Source organism: Diaporthe batatas, assembly GCF_019321695.1.
Source record: "Diaporthe batatas strain CRI 302-4 chromosome Unknown Contig00006, whole genome shotgun sequence".
NCBI classification, from domain to species: Eukaryota; Fungi; Ascomycota; class Sordariomycetes; order Diaporthales; family Diaporthaceae; genus Diaporthe; species Diaporthe batatas.
In genome coordinates this window covers 2,749,284-2,766,660 of record NW_025408553.1, presented here as the reverse complement: position 1 = coordinate 2,766,660, position 17,377 = coordinate 2,749,284, and the positions used below count along the sequence as shown (strand labels likewise).

Sequence of the window (17,377 nt, the reverse complement as noted above, 5' to 3'; positions counted from 1 at the left end):
TAGCAGCGGCAACAGGCTATTGATTGATATTCTATTCCGCGTATTGCCTCAGAGGCCTCTCGCCTGGACGGAAGCCTGAACAAAAGCCCATCTGGAGCAATGTCGGAGTTCTCGCACGATGTAGCACGACCCGGTTCAAGCGAGACCGGGATTGTCCTGGACGCCGAGGATCTATACGAGTTCCAGCCACTGCACACCCGAAGGACAATCCGCGTAATAGAGATCTGCCCGGAAATGGTGCAGGGCTGCATAGCCTGTAAGATTTATCATCTCGACGAAGACAAACAAAGGAACAAGCCGTACCGGGCTCTGTCATACGTCTGGGGGGATCCGCAAGCCACAAGGCAGATCTTTCTCAAGGGTCAAGACGACAGATGGCGTCGTTTTCCGCTGCACGAGAACCTGTGGCAATTTCTCAACCTCGCGTGGGAGCAGAGGCAGTTTGGTTTGCTTTTCTGGACCGACCGGCTTTGTCTAAACCAGGAAGACCCAAGAGAGATCTCAGAGCAAGTTCCGCGCATGCGCCGCATCTATCGGCATGCAGAGCTCGTTCTGATCTTTCTGAATCTGAAAGAGAAGGAGGAGCGACTCCTAGAGGAACTGATGCCAAGTTACGACCTACTCTGTCACAGGCCGAGAGAACTAATGCCCAAGATAGAAGAGATGAGAGCATCTTTTGATCAAGAAACCATACTTGGTATAACGGAAAACCCATACTGGACCCGCGTCTGGATAGTGCAGGAGGTTGTGGTGGCCCGCCAAGTGCGTGTGACCTGCCGGTATGGCTTCATCCCTCTGGAACGGCTGGCCTGTTCAATCCTTCTCTTCTCGCTCGGATTTTGCAACATCCGCCCGATCAGCTCGATCGACCAGCTAACCGAAATGCGCGCTGATCTTGCACGGTGGCCGCTGTCATCTATATTGATTAACTTCTCTGAATATCAAAGTAGCCGGCCCGCTGACCGGGTGTATGGACTCTTGGGCTTGGTCGCAACGGACAACATCCAAGTCGACTACGATAAACCGGCATCGCATGTCTTTCTAGACGCCATGTTTGAGTCATCACCTAGTCCCCAAGAATATATGCGATTGCCAGAGTGTCTAGGAGGTTGGAGAACATACGACAGCCATGCACTACTGGAAGGGTACATTAGGCACGGTAAGACGGCACAAAGGCACAAGAACCTTGCACTGGTAGCACTACAGACCTTGGAAGCTTTCAACATCATTAAATCCGTCCTCGGAGCCCCGGATGAGGAGACCATGATTGGTATCATCCAAAATATCCTCTGTGACTCGACCTATGTGGATTTCAAGATGACATTGCACGCCGCAGCCATAGGCCTTGCCCTCGCGCGGTCGAGCAGCGGTCCGCTCGACCATTGGGAAGCTTGCTGGAGGAGGAGCAATGGTGGCGGATCGTCTCCCTGGCGATGTGCGGCACATGGGCCCGCCGACTTGAATATCACAGGTATATCGTCATATTTGGATTTGGTTTTATCCAGCACAAGTCCGAAGGCATGCACGTGGCTATCAATTTATGGACCCATAATTGGAAGGCCTACCCGCGGGTCCTGGGACCGCAAACGCGTCGTGGAAGCATGTGGAGAGCGATCTCAAAGGTGCGACGGGTCGGTCATGAGTTGCGAGATCCCGCATATTGGGTTACGCTTTGTGTTGCCTCCTCCCAGTGACGAAATGTCGTTGACCCTCCAATTCAAAGGATGGAACAAAATCGAGAGATACTGTTTGAAGGAACAGCTGGATGCTGCACGGATTAAGTGGGAGAGGGTCGAAGAATGGTGTGGCGTGGGAAAAAAGATGTCATACATATGTGCCAGGACGAGTTCATCACTCTCAGCCCAGCCCCCGTAAGCCAAAATATAAGCCCTGTTTAATATTTACCTACTCACACAGGCTCAGACCTCATCAACACAATATCAAAAGGCGGATAATGCAGCTCCACCCCGCCCCAGTCCTTCTCCACGAGCGCAACCTGGCTGAGAAGCCACCCGTTCTGATCCACATACCCGCCAAAGTCAAACCAGTCACACTCGTCCAGCTCAGGAATCACCGTCCAGAGGGTAACCCCCTCCCCCTGGCCGCCCCCAGCGAGCGCCGCAGCACCCCCGACCGCCTCAGATGGGTTCAGCCCCGACCCGACCCCGGGGACGGAGAAGAACCTGCCCCCGCTGGTGGCGTTGGCCTTCCAGCTGAGCCTGTCGAGGCCCTCGAGCGCGTCGGTGCCGTTGACGACCAGCGAGCGGAGGAACATGCTCCCGCCGACGACCTCGACGAGGCCGTACGACTGCGTCTGACCTGCAGAGGGGTCCGTGGTGGCGACCTCGTCCCCGATGAGGTCCCCGTCGGCCGCGACGGTATAGTTCCCCGCGAACCGGCGGGCCATGGCCCTCGAGATGGCAGCCTCGAACGCCGGGATGAGGATCTCGTGCACGGCGTCGCGGACGCTGCCGGGGACCACCCGCGCCCTGCCGTCGTCGCCCGACTCCTGCGACAGCACCACGATCCCGTACCCCAGGTTAGGCACGACGTCGACCCACGCGTGGTTCCCCGCCGCGTCTCCCGACTTGCCGTACACGCTGTACGTCTTGTCGGGCCTGTCGATGAGGTGGATCTCCCACCCGAAGCCGACCTGCTGCGCCCCGTCGGGCAGGGCGATGCGCGGCTGCAGGGCCTGGCGGCGCTGGCCGGGCGTGATCAGCTCCGGGGTGGGCGCCAGCCAGACGCGGTGGAGGTACGCCGCCAGGTCGGCCGCGGAGGACCACATCCCGCCGGCGGGGTTATACCCGTCGACGACGAGGTCAACCCAGTTGCTAACCCCCGGCACGGCGAGCCTCGGCCTGACCTCTTCAGCCGGCGGGCCAAAGAACGAGCTGCCCATCCCCAGGGGCCCGAAGATGTCGCGCTGGACGTACTCGGCCCATGTCTCCTCCACCCCGAGGAGCGCGCCCCGGTAGCTCGCGACCGCGGCGCCGAGGACCGCGAAGCCGGCGTTGGAGTAGGCGGCGCGCTGGCCCGGAGCGAACATGAGGCCCCGCGTGCCGAGGTACGCCAGCACGTCGGCGGCCGAGACGGACGCCCACTCGGCGCCGATGAACTCGGCGCTGGCGCGCCCCGCCGCGGCGACCATGTTGAAGCCCGCCGAGTAGCCCTCGCGCGTCAGGCCCGACGTGTGCGTGCCCAGCATCGACAGGGTGATGTCGCGCCCGCCGCCGGCGAGCCAGTCCCGCTCGGGAAGGGTGAAGGCCGGGAGCAGCGCGCGCACGGGGGCCTCGAGGCTCAGGGGGTGGATGCCCGCGCCGGGGTCTGCGTCCGCCATGGCGCGGCTCGTGTTCTGGATGGCCAGGGCGGAGAAGGCGGCTAGGTTCTTTGACACGGAGGCCAGGCGGAAGATGGAGTCGCTGGTGATGCTGTTGTCTGGGCTGGTGGACGTGTCGTTCATCCTCAGGCGGCCGTGGTTGAAGGTGAATGCCAGGCCTGGCCCGGATGCGTGGACCTGGCGGGCTGTTAGTATCCATCCTCGGGTTGGTTTCGGAGGAGGCGAAGAGTAGTTGTTTATGACTTACAACTGCAAAACTGAGGCCATCGCTGGAGGAGTTGCTGGTGAACAGGCTGGAGAGGTTCTGCTGGACCTGTGCAAAGGCTGCCGTGACGGCCTCATCCTGGAGTATGGCAGGGTCGGAAAGCAGGCTACTGTGCACGTCCGGCACACAGGCCGAGGAAACAAGGCAGAATAGTATGCTCAAGACCGCCGCCAGTGAGACCAGAGAGGGCAGGCCCGAGTCATGTCCGCGTTGCCGTCGACACCTCATTTTGATGCGTGACTACTCAATTGCCATCCAAGAAGCAGCAGGATGCCCGAGATATTCCAACAGCAAAAAAAAAAAACTCGGCAAAGCCAGTTCTATAGTTGCTCGCTCGGCCCTCAAAAGTGAGGTGAGAGTTTGAATATCAGGAGTCGTCTGATATAAATAGATTGTCGTGACGCGAGGGCGGCCCGAACAAGATTCCCGAGGGAAGTCTAAGTCGTGGCAAAGCTTAATGAAATGAACGACCCTGCACGTCCCCCGAGGCCGCGGCGGTTCCGACGGTTGGCCCAAATATTTGGGTTTGGGCTCAAAGTTGCACTAGAGACACGATCGTCACGCTTAGGCCTGCTCGGCTCGTCCCTTTGGGCTATATATCTGGATTGGGAATTGGGACATGCCACCCCATTGTTCCGTCTTATCTGATGGAGTGCACCCTTCATGCATAGAACGTTACCTGCTACATGGATCCCCGGGGTTGTGATTAGGATTGGAGAGGGGTTAAATCTTGGTGAGGGCTTGCTCGGCCTTGCAGCCTATCACTTGGCCTGAGGGCGCCAGTCTTGGCCGTTGGTGCCAACCGTGACTATCGGCGTCAATTATCACGAATTCAGCAGATGAAAAAGTTGACCACTACACATCTAGGTTACGGCCATATCTAAGCCAGTATCACCCGACTTCAGAACCTAAGTTCCAAGGCCGCCGAATCGAAATTTGTAGCTTATAGGTTCCCACACTAGGTACCTAATGTTTAGACGCTCATCAATCCATTCTTTCGGCCTTGTACAGTATCACAGCTGCTGTTGAAAGTCACTGGCACATGATAAGAATCAGGACGGCGGTGTAGCGCGTTGCAAACATGGCGGTGCATGGGGCCAAACACGACAACATGACGTTTTGATGTACTCATTAAAATAAATTGGGGGACTTGCTGGGTGTACCTCAGAGCCAAAAGTTTCATGTATCCGGTCCGCCAAAGTCAGTGACAATTTTGTGCCAGACTCAGAGCGTCTACATCCACAATCCCAATTTCCAAGTCCCCATCCTGACAGATGCTTCAGAATTCATCCACGCGTGACGTTCAATGGACTTGTCCTCTTCCCAGATGCTGAAGCTTCCCCGGCGGGCTTTGTCCTGTGTGCGGGCAGGCTTCTCAAGGAGCACTCGAGGACCGCTCGTGGATAAAGTCCTCCAACGCTTCGGGATGGCCTCGTTATTCAAACGACCCTGACGACCCTCTGAATCCGACTTCTGTTGACTTCTGCTGCCAGCGCTCGCCAGCCTTCGCACCCTTGCCAGGCTCGCATCCAGTTTCGGCTCCTGGTCCCAGATGAGGTCGGGATTTCCCTCAGCAAACTCCATGGCGCCGTGGACGACTGCCGGGGAGTAATTCTTGCGAGCATTCGCCTCATCTATTGGCTTGTATGCTTTGCAAACGTTACGGAACAGCTCGATGTGGTGAAGTCTCCACGTACAGCCTTCATCAAAAGACAGCGCCTTCAGGAGTTCAATCGTCTCGATCTCGCTCGCCACCTTCTCAGCCCCCCGACGAAGCCGATCCCTCAGAGCCCGGGCAGTGAATGCGCTCTCTTCATCGTACAGAAGAACTGCCAGTTCCTGTACAGTGGAGAGATGCATGTCGACTTGTCCCAGACCACAAGACCCTCCGTGGAAGTGATGTACTGTATTCCTGAGCTGGATCAAACACTCCAGGTGTTGAACGACTGTCGAATCTGTGGTGGCTCGGTAGTTGAAGGCCTTGCTCCAGTAAAAGTCTCTCAAGCCGTCCCGGCCAAAGTCGAGGTCCGAGAAGTAGAACGGGGCTTTTCGAGGGTGATGGGTGCACAAATATTGGTATAAACACCACTTTGCCAGGTCCTCAGCTGTCTGTAGAATGTCGCCCGTCTCGTCGTGGTCAATGCACACGTTGTTGGCGCGCTCCGAGAGCCAGGCGTTGTCAGATAGTCGTGTCCGTATCGCGAGCTGTCTCCGTTCGAGTTTGTCTTTAAGCTGTTCCTCTGACAAGATCTCCATCGACTTCTGTGGTCGAAGCGCTTCATCGCACCAAACCGTCGAGCCAGGGAGAGGTGTGATCCTAGGGTAGCACCAATAGTCGATGGGAGGTGGGCGGCATACGCCGTAGTCCCACTCTCTTCGGCGCTCGTGCTCACCGAACTTGTTGATTGAGGCGTAGGTAGACCTAAGATAGCCAGGGCCACTTGCTTCCAGCTTGCCATTCTTGTATGTGTAAGTCGTTCCCTGAATGACGACGGTCTTTGGTGCCTGTTTGGTGGTAGCGGAGCTGCAGGACGACGAGGAAACAGATGTAGCCGGGGTGGAGGCTCCGCTCGAAGTAGACGGTGTTGATTGCCGTAGCAGGGACGCTCTTGTCGGGCGGGCATAGGGTGCGGAATCCGACGCTGTCTGAGATCTGTGATGAAAAGGGTCAGCACCTACAGTCCATGATAGATCCCAAGGCAATCTATAGATTGGCTCCTCGTGTAAGAGTATGCTTACCTATTATCTTCACTGCTGCGCGAATTACGATCTCGTAGAAGCGGTGTGGGTTGTTTCTTGGTCTTCGTCTCTTGTTGAAGTCGGCGCACATCAAGCTTCAACTGACGAATTTCCTCCTCCTGTTGTTTGATGGTGGCTCTGGCGACCGAGAGCATGTGCTCGGTCGTTTGGACGATCTTCTGAGTCATGGTGGATGTGCTGACTGGTAGGATGTCTTGTAGACCCCGGTATTCGGTAGGAGGTTGATGAGATAGAGGGAAACGGACGCCGAGGATGTACGCCAACGACGATGAAGGTAAGAAGGAGGATTAAAGAGATCACCAATGGTGATGGGGTAAGGAGAAAGGATAACAACTCCTTGCTACTCGGAACAGGAACTCTCCTGTTTGTGGTTGTGGGGAAGAGGTATGAAACTTCATGGCCGTGGATGGCAGCAAGTCGTAGGTTTAAGTAGGAAGGCTCTCAAAAGTGAAGGGTTCACTCCCGAGCGAGTTATTCACCAAGCTCCGAGCATCCAGTCTTCACCTTGAAACCAACAGGTCTTATGCGGCCCCTGGTGAATGTTGTGTGGACTGAACAGAAAAGTGAAAGGTCGGGGACCGAGGTTTGGCTCGATAAACGAGTCACACAGCCATGAAAAAAAGATGTAGAGGTAATAGCAAGTGTCTCCTGTCTTAGCCATTTTCAAGATGGCACTATTAAGCGCTACTGGGTTTATATGGCCCACTAAGTCGACAAAGATTTTAACGACGGTAGCCGAACCTAGCCCTATAGTACGGGCTACCATTTTGACGCTGTAGTGGCCGCCGACGCTAGTGTAGACGACGAAATCCTTATCTCTATTACCCTGAAGCCGGCAGTCTGGGTACAGCGCGTTGCGTGCTGTGACCAGCGAGGTCAGGTTCGAGGCTGACCCTCCCTGACAGCAGATTCCACCCGCACGAGCACCTTTGAAGCCAAAGAGAGCCGCCAGTTCTCGGGCCGTCGTCTTCTCAACCACTGTAAGCACGGGCGAGACCTTATACACGTGGACCTAGACTTGTATTCTGGAATTAGTGAGCCGAGTCTTATATCGATCGATATATGGGACATTGGGGGCCTGACATGTGCGTTGAGGACAGAGAGTAGTAGCTCCGAGGCGACTCCAACCTGTATTCCTGAATCAGCTTCTCAAATCTGAAGAACATGCTTCCTAGCTGCACCATACGGCATTGGTGCTCGCGGAGAGCTTGTCCAGAAAGCCTTGGTCCCACGTGTTGACGCTGTACTCGAGGACATCCTTGACAGTCTCCACAAAACCGGCTCGGCCCTTTCCTTCCTGCTTCGGCAAGGAGAAGTTGAGTTGTTGTGCAAGTGCTTTGGGCTCGTACGACCTTACAAGCACGTTTCGAGCTTGAGGGTCTTGGATGCCAGCCGTGTCGCTTTCGCCAGTCGCTCTTGTCGATGCTGCTTGATCGGCTGCAGCTAATTATAAAAGTGACAATCAAAGATCTCACCGCATCCACGAGCTGGTCCGTTAGTCTTCATGAGCATTATGATGGAGCGGGGAAGGCGATTCCACTAACACCGGCTGTTTCCTGTGCGCGATGAAGGCAAGTGGTCGGAGACATTGTGATGGCTTGATTTTCGATTTTACGAAGGAAACCTCGACTCTCCAACTGGATCTTCATCTCTCTTGCTTCCAGCGCTAGGTATTTAATCACGAGCCGGGGCGTATGAGTGTTGTCATCGTGGACCAAGAACGTCTGTTGAAAACCACTCTCTCTTCCCAAGCCTCTCTCCCCAGATACTGCGTTATCGAGGTCGCCCGGTGCACAACGCTCTCGCTTATGACCGACATCGAAATCGTGTATCTGGTAGAGTCGGCCCGGCCCGGACTCCGCAGGCCCGTGTGGGACCTCGGGAAGGGTTACGCCGACGTCAGGACGGACGGACGGTTGGAGTAAGCAGAGCGTAGGTGCTACTATATGGTTTCGTTTTTAATCTCCATACATGTAAGATGTACGTGGCGCCTTTATATAGTGGTAAACGCTCAAGACCCAGCGTTTGAAGAAATACAGTGCCAATAATAGTGGAAAGAGAATACAGTACGTGGGCACGTGGCTGGGCCTCGTACCGCACAGACAAGGCTGGAAGGCATCGCTCCCGACGGCGCCGCACTAGAATCGTCGACACAAGTAGCCCACCACACCCAGGCGTTACTATAACAGTGTCGCGGGATAATTTTCGAAGACAGCCCCCCTGCCTAATAAAGTGAGCCGACGAAATCCACTCACGGGCCCGAATCTTGCAACGGCGCAACAAAGATGTCTTCAATTTCTGACGGCACGATATTAATACGCATGCGGAATGACTCAGCGGCGTAGTGATGAGGGTGCTGGGACGGATGCACGTATTCCACAACATCTAACTGACAAGCACTGTATCAGATATCGACTGCGACAGGAAGCTCAGGCTAGGCTTATGGTTTCCATCGTGGGCATGGCGCTATTTATGGGGAGCCATTTCGTTACTGCATGTCCCCAGTCACTCTTTTCTCAGTCACAATACTGCTTGTTACAAATCAATACCGCCAACGGCTTGTTCCATCAAACCGCTTTTAAGCTGTTAGTATGCAGTTTGTTAGGAAAGCAGCAGTAAATTTGCCACTCCAAAAGAAAACGCTACAATTCTCTCCCAACAAACCGTATAACTCCCGCTTGGGAACGATTTAAATTTGGTAAGCGGCTTGAATTGGCCAACGGGAAAAGGAATTAAACTATAAGCGGCTTGTGAGTAGTACTTGAGCGGTTGAGAGGGAAGGAGCTGGTGGTTGACGTGAGTGGCAAATTTACCGATTGGCCTACCTGCCGATTAGTGGTATTAATATGCGTGGCCGTAGTCATAGAATTCTTAGAGAGTAAAGACGTTCATTCATACACTCGAGTTACAAATTCCATTGCATGTTACGATTGGAAAGCTGTCTTCACACACCTCACCGCTGAGAAGCCGGCTGAGCCTGGAGGGGCTGCGAATTCTTCACCGAAAGCCCGGAGGCGAAGCTTTCCTCCCTCTGTTCCGACAAGTATGCACGATCAGGACAAACCAACCTGCCAACAGGCCCCAAATCCGTTCTCGCCATACGCAGACGCGCCGGCATCTTTGATCGTAGTCCTCCGCACGTCACGCCTGTACTTGTAGGTATACGACCCGCCACCCGTCGCACGGTGGATGACTGCCCTATTATCCCACATGAGCAGGTCGCCGTTGTTGTGCCACTGGACCGTGAGCTTGTACTCCGGCTTGGATACCCAGTCCAGCAGCTCGTCGACCAAGGGAAGGCTTTCCTCCTTGGTCTTGCCGTCAAAGTGATGCACCCATGTGGTGATGAATAGATTCTTCCGTCCAGACTGTTCGTGGAGTGGCACGAGCCGGTACCGCGACATAGGTGACGCAAGTGGGTTAAGATCGGCGTAATGCTCGGGCGCCGCCAGTCTCCGCTGGTGGTAGAACGAGTTGTTCACCACCAGCTTTTCGAGCTCGGCCTGCTTCTCCGGCGGCAGATCTTCGAAAGCCTTGCGAGTGTCCAGAAACTCTGTCTCTCCGCCAGTTCCCGGTGGGGGCAGCTCTAGCGCGCGTAGTATGGCGTAAGAGCACCTCCGGGGGTTGTACGCCATGTCTGCGTGCCACAGGAAGTTGCCCTTGTACGCCGCCACCCGCATCGAGTCCGGGTTGCTCATTAGGTCGTCATTCTCATCCAGGTTCGAGAGATCAAATATTTCTGGCTGCTCGGGGAATCGCATTCTTCGGCCAGCCTTCATGAAGGCCTTGACATCGTCCAGCTCGCCGAAGTGTCTAGAGAACCGTATGTGCTCGTCGTTATCGAGGTTGGCGCCGCGAAAAATGAGCACGCCATATTTGTGGACGGCATCCTTGATCTGCTGGATTATCGGGTCTGGGATTGTTTCTTGCCATGGCATTCCATGCACTTCGGCTCCAAAGGTCTCGTCTAGAGGAGTGAAAGAAAGCGGAATGTTAGACGTAGCTGCAGATATATTGATCTTGGAATGAGGACTGTGTCTGGGGTTTGCTGATGGTGAATGAATCGTCAGCCAACACTTTTTTTCACTATAGAAACATTTAAGATATTAGAAAAGTATTATTATTTAATAATATTTTTAAAATCTTTTTAATATTATATTTATATTATAATACTATATTTATTACTTTAATAACTTTATTTTTATTAATAATATTTAATTAATTTAATAAATTATTTTACTTTAATTATATATAATATATTATTATTTATAAATAATCTTTAAACATTCTTTATTATATAATTAATAAATTTAATAAAATATATTCTTTATTTATTTATTTATTTATTTTTAAATTTATTTATAATTTTATAATTTTTAAATTATATTTATATTCTATTTTAAGTAATTTACTTCCTTTATTTTATTTTTATATAAAAGTTATAATATTTTTAATATAAGAAATTAAAAGTTTGAATATTCTTTTATAAAAGTTAATATTTTTAAAAGAATAAAAGGTATTTATAAGTTATTTTTAATATAATTAATATAAATTATTATATCTTTACCTATTATAATTAATATTAATTACTACTTATAAGTAACTCTTTAAGATTACTTATTATATAATTAATAAAGTTAATAAAAAAACTTTTAATTATATAATATAGTAATTAATAGATAGTTAAGAACTATACTAACTTTATATAAGGACTCTTTTTTTCTTTTTTAATGTAGTAGGGTAGGAACTCTATTAGGGTGCCGGGGCTTAGAGGGTTGTTAAGAGCCTTATAAGAGTTAGTAAAGCGAAGCTTATAAATAGAGTTAGATATATTTACCCTATATATTAAAAAGTAAGATCTTAAACTTAAAAACTTTAACTTAAGCTAGTATTCACCTACCTAACTCTAATATACACCTATTTTATAATTTTTATAAGCTTACTTAATACTAACTTTTAATATATAAAGCTTATATAAAATAATATACTTAATTTAAATTCCTTAAATTTTTAATACTTAAAGTATAAACTTCTTTTAATATACCTTTTAATATACTTTTTAATATAACTTTTAATATACCTTTTAATATCTTTTAATATACTTTTAACTTATAAATATTTAAATATTAATTAAATATTTAAATATTAACTAACTATTAAAGAATTAAAAATAAGTAAGTTAAAAGGTTAAAAAAGTATTAAAAGGTTAAAAAAAGTATAATCTTTATTTTTACCTTCTTACTTTTTAACTCTTTAATATTTAATTAATATTTAAATACTTAATTAATACTTAAATAAAAAGTTAATCCTTAAAGGTATATAAATTAAAAGGAGTATTAAAAGAGTGTTAAAAGGTAAAAATAAAAAGGTATTAAAAGAAGTTTAAAAAAGTTTATATTTAAAATATTAAAAATTAAAGAAGTAAATTATATTATAAAGTCTTTTAACGCTAACTTAAAAAGTACTTATAAATATAAGGGAGTAACTAAAAAAAATATTAGATAAATTTATAGAAATTATTAGGTAGGTAGACGTTAGAGCTAGGTAGGTGGATACTAGCTCTTAAAGACTTATAATAAGATAGTTAGACCTAATTACTACTAACAAATTAAACCACTCGACTAAAAGACTATAATAACTAATTTAAAGAATTAGTTATTCTAGTAGTTTATAAGCTTAGTTATAATACTAGACTATTACAATCCCCCCTAAGGCTTTATAGAGTACTTAAATAGTTTAAAGATAAATTAAGTACCTATAAGAGGCCTAAAAATCTTTTAAATAGGATAGGTATTAAGTTAGTAGGGGCTTCTACACCTATAGACACTTTATATAAAAATACCTACCTACCCTTTATTTAAATAATTAGAGGAATTAATCCTTCTTTATTTCTCTTCTAAATATATCTAAATTAAGAGATTTTTACTATTTCTCTTTATCTTATATAGGTACTTTCTTAAGTCTATAATTAGGTACTTAATTAGCTTACTTATACTTTAATTTATTAATAAATAATTATAACAAGATTTTTTATATAAATAGAAAATTTAATCTATATATATATTTATATTTAATAATTATATTTATTAAGTATTTAAATTATTAATAATAAGTTTCTAACTATAGGTTTTAATATTTATTAATAAAAGCTTACTTTTTAATTTAATTATATATATAGCTTTATTTATATATATTAAAGGAATTAAAATAAGCTTTTAAAAATTTAAAAATAATTATTAATTAAAAATAATAATTATTATTTTAATATAATAAAGGATAGTTTATTAATATAAAGAGATATTTAAAATATTAAAAACTTTAAAATACTTTTAAATAGGAATTTAATAAACTTTAAAAAAGTAAAATAATTCTCTATTTATTTTAATATAAAATAGTTAAAAGGTAAAACCTTTTATTAAAAGATTTAAAAGTAATAAGGTTTAAATAATAAAGAGCTTATAATATACTTTATAGATATAAAGTATTAAAACTATAAAGTTAATTAAAATACTAACTTTATTTTATTTATATAAAATTATTAAATAGATTAATTATTATAAAATTTATTTTAAATAAATTTATTTCTTTTATTTTATTAATAAATAAGTTATTATATAAATATTTATATATATATATATAATTTAATACTTAAAAAGTTAAAGTTAATATAAATAATTTAACTTCTTTTTAAAATACTATTAATAATTTTCTATTTATAATAATAGTAAATTTAAATTAAAGCTTATTAGAGTTATTTAAATAGGTAATATTTTTAACTTTAATACTTTTAATATTATTAATATTAAAAGATAGTTACTAATAAAATAATTTTAATAATAATAATTTATTATAGCTTATATTATAATTATTTAAATAAGCTTTTATTATAAGGGTATAATAATCTCTACTTATTTAAATAAACTTTTATAATTTTAAATTTAAACTTTTATAAATAAAAATATTATAAACTATTAAAAATATTTTAATAATATTTAATTTTCTAAATATATTATTTAAACTATTTTTAAATATATTAAAAGATTTAATAGCTTTTTAAAAATAGTTATTAAAATTAACCTTTATATAATTAATATAAATAACTAGATAAATTAAAAGACTTAATTAAAGGATATATTTTAAAATAAAAATATTAACTAATAATATATACTTAATTAGTAACTTAAATAACTTATATTAAATTACTTTATTATTAATATTAACTTTTATAATATATAATTTATAACTATAATTAATTATTTTATAAATTTAATTAAATAAATAAAAAGTTAATTAAGAACTTTTAAAAGAAGTTTTTTATATTATAAAATAATTAATTTAAAATTATAATATTAAAGTAAAACATTTTATTAAAAAAGTAGTTATAATTAATAAAATATTTATAAAATATAATAAAGAATATATAAAATAAAATCTAATAAAATTAAAAACTATTAAATATAAAGTTAAAATAAATATTAAAATTATTTAATAACTATATAACTATAATAAGTTTATACTTTTATATTTTAAGTAATACTTATTAATATAGTTAATAAAGAACATTTATAAATATTAAAGTATATTAAAATTTATAATAATAAAGTTTATAAATTTAAATTATATTTAATAAATTAGTTAATTAATATTTAGTTAATTATAATAATAAAATAAAAGTATACTACTTTTAATAATAATTTTATAAATATTAAATCTTTTAAAAATCTTAATAATTCTTTAAAAATTAAAGAATTAACTAAATAGTTTAAAAATAAAAATAACCTTATTTAAATAATATATAAAAGATAAATTAAATAATTTATATTAAAATAAAATATATATACTATTATAAAGTATAATATTAATTAAAAGTACTTTTAAAGTAAATAAAAATTATAAAAATAAAAACTAATAACTATTAATAATATAAGTATCTTATATAAACTAATATATAAAAGTAATAAAATTTAACTATAATTTAAAAAATTTAAAATTATAAAAATAATTTAAATAGTATAAATAATTAAACTAATATATAAATTAATATAATATAAAAGATAGTATAAAAATACTTTATTATAATTATTTAAATATTAATTATTTTATTATAAAATATTTAATATTCAAATTAATAAAAATAAAAGTTTTATATTATAAAAATTAATTAAAAATTAATTTTAACTTAAATTAAAAATAAAATATAATAAAGAGTTATAAAACCTTTTAATTTCTATATAATTAACTATTATAAATTAATAAAAAGATTATTATTTATATTTATAAAATCTTTAAATATTTTTTAATAAAGGTATTAATAAAGCTTAAATATTATAATATATAAATTTAATTAAAAGAATAAAATTTATAAGAGAGATATAAATCTAGTTATTAATAAAATACTTTATAAATTTTAAGGAAGCTTTTATTTTAATTTATAATATAATTTAGAATAAGTTAATTTAATTATAATAATTAATTTAAAAAGAAACTTACTATTTTAATAAAATATTTATATTTAAATAAAAAGTTAAATAGATAATAATATTATATTTATTAATTAATTAATTAAAAATTAATATTAAAAGAGTAAAAAGAAGTTAAAGAGTAACCTTTTATTTTTAATAATAAAGGATTTAAAAAATATTCATAAATATTAAACTTTAAGAAAGTTTATTTAATAACTTTATAAATTTAAAAATTTATATAACTTAAAATATATAGATTATTAAATTAAAAACTAACTTTATAAAATTAAAGAAATTAAAAATTAAAACTAAATAATGAAATTTTATATTAATTTTAAGATTAATTATTTTATAATTTTTAAAATATTTAAAAACTTTATATAAAATAAATTTATTATAATTTATTTAAAATTAAATAATTATATTATTAAATATATTTAAATGGTTTAAAATAAAATAAAGAAAATAATATATATAAATAAGAAATTAATAACTAATATTAATTAAAGAATAGTTTATATAGCTTTATCTATTTTTACTTTTTAATAATAAGAAATATAATTATAATTAGAATTTTAAATATATAAAAGTACTTAATTTCTTTAAGAAATAAAAACTCTTTAATTTTCCTTAAATTAATATTCTTTTAAAAATAATAAGCCTAATAATAAAATTATTAATAATAAAATTATTAAGTTTAATATTATAATAAACTAAATATTAAATAAATATATAATTTAAACTAATTTATTATTTATATAGTTTAATAATTTAAAAATTTAAATATTTTAAGTACTAATTAATACTAATATAATAATAAATATTATTAATACTTTTATATATAATAAATCTTTATTACTTTATATTTCTTCTTCCTTTTTTAATTATATTTAATAATATATTAATTAATATAGTTAAAATAATAGAAATAAATATATATATAGTTAAATATTAAAATTATATATTTTTATTATTAATTAAAAGGAGTTAATTATAAAGTTTTATTAAAATATTTTTTTAATTAAATTAAAATAATATTTACTTATTTTTAAAAAGTAAAATAAAAGTAAGTTTTAAATTTAATAAAGTTTAATTTATAATTATAATTAGTTTAAATTAATTTATAGGATAATTTAAATAATTAAAAACTAACTATTAATTTTAAATTAAAGAAATTAATAATTAATAATAAAGAAATCTTTAATTAGGTTAGTAAGATTTTAAAAGAAGGAGATATATCTATTCTTTTTTATATTTAATATTCCTATTTTTATTAAATAGTTTTATTTTTATTAAGGTAGAGTTAATAGTTATATATAAAAGGAGTTTAATAATAATAAAGAGAAATATAAATATAGTTATTATTAATTTATATATTAATAGACTTTTATATATAATAATATTTATATAATAAAAATTTAAATATTTTTAAATTAGTAAATATAATATATAAAATAGTTACGAAAAAGATTAAATTTATTAATAAATTTAAAATAAATAAATTAATATTTAAAGGAATAATTTATTAAAAGATAAAAGTTAAAAGAAGTATAAACTATATAGTTAAATATACTAATAATAAAGTATAACTAATAAATAAAACTCTATTTTATAAAATTATTATTAAGCTTTTAATTTATAAAAGAATATTAAAATACTTTATTTAAGATAAACTATAATAACTTTATAAAAGTTTAAAAATATATTTTAATATTTATTTATTAATTAAGAAGAAGCTTTAATATAAAACTAATTTTATTTTAAAAATTATTTTAAAACTTATATTTAAATAGAAAATTAGAATTATTCTTTATAAATTATATTAATTTTAAAGTATTTTAATATTTTATACTCTTTAAAATAAAGTAATTAAAGTTCTTAAAAGTACTTATAAAAAAATATTTAAAGAGTTAAAATTATTATATAAAAATAAATAGTTTTTAATTATAAAGAAAGATAAAAGTTTAAATTAATTAATAATATATAAAAGTATAATTAGTTTATAATTAAGGATATATTTATTTTATTATTAATTAATTAATTTTTAGAAAAGTTTAATATATATTAAATTTTATTATTTTAAATATTTTTAAATTATAATTAAATTAAATTAAAAAAATAGTTAAAATATAATAACGTTTTTAATACTTTTAACATTATTTAAAATAATAATATTATTAATAAAAGTTATAAATTTAATAGTTTAATTCCTTTATATTATTATATAACTTTTATTTAATTTTATTTTATAAATTTATTAAATTTTATTAAATAATATTATTATTAAGGATTTAATATTATATATTATAATAAAGAACTTTTAAAACTTTTAAAGTTTAATACTTTATTATTAAATATTTTATAAATTTTAATAAAGTTTTATTTAATATAGAATTTATAAAAGTTATAATATTTATATTTAAATTAAAATAATATAAAAATAAATTAATATTATTAAGTATATATATAAAATAAATAGTTAAATACTTTAAAATAAAAATATATAAAATTTAGAAATAAATTTATTATATAAACTTTAAGAATATAAAA

The 17,377-nt window shown here is 37.3% G+C and overlaps 3 protein-coding genes across 3 annotated transcripts; all 3 read right to left on the bottom strand.

Moving 5' to 3' along the window:
• Nucleotides 1-1,909: 1,909 nt before the first annotated feature.
• On the bottom strand, nucleotides 1,910-3,833 carry KVR01_006040 (uncharacterized protein; the record flags this gene model as incomplete). Its single annotated transcript, XM_044784040.1, has 2 exons — nucleotides 1,910-3,517; nucleotides 3,588-3,833. The coding sequence occupies 2 exons, from the start codon at nucleotides 3,831-3,833 to the stop codon at nucleotides 1,910-1,912; spliced, it is 1,854 nt and encodes a 617-aa protein (XP_044644843.1).
• A 1,005-nt stretch (nucleotides 3,834-4,838) lies between these two features.
• On the bottom strand, nucleotides 4,839-6,532 carry KVR01_006146 (uncharacterized protein; the record flags this gene model as incomplete). Its single annotated transcript, XM_044783557.1, has 2 exons — nucleotides 4,839-6,258; nucleotides 6,345-6,532. The coding sequence occupies 2 exons, from the start codon at nucleotides 6,530-6,532 to the stop codon at nucleotides 4,839-4,841; spliced, it is 1,608 nt and encodes a 535-aa protein (XP_044644949.1).
• A 2,786-nt stretch (nucleotides 6,533-9,318) lies between these two features.
• On the bottom strand, nucleotides 9,319-10,303 carry KVR01_006112 (uncharacterized protein; the record flags this gene model as incomplete). Its single annotated transcript, XM_044781270.1, has 2 exons — nucleotides 9,319-9,396; nucleotides 9,434-10,303. 2 exons carry the CDS (start codon nucleotides 10,301-10,303, stop codon nucleotides 9,319-9,321), a joined length of 948 nt encoding a protein of 315 aa, XP_044644915.1.
• Between the last annotated feature and the right edge of the window lie 7,074 nt (nucleotides 10,304-17,377).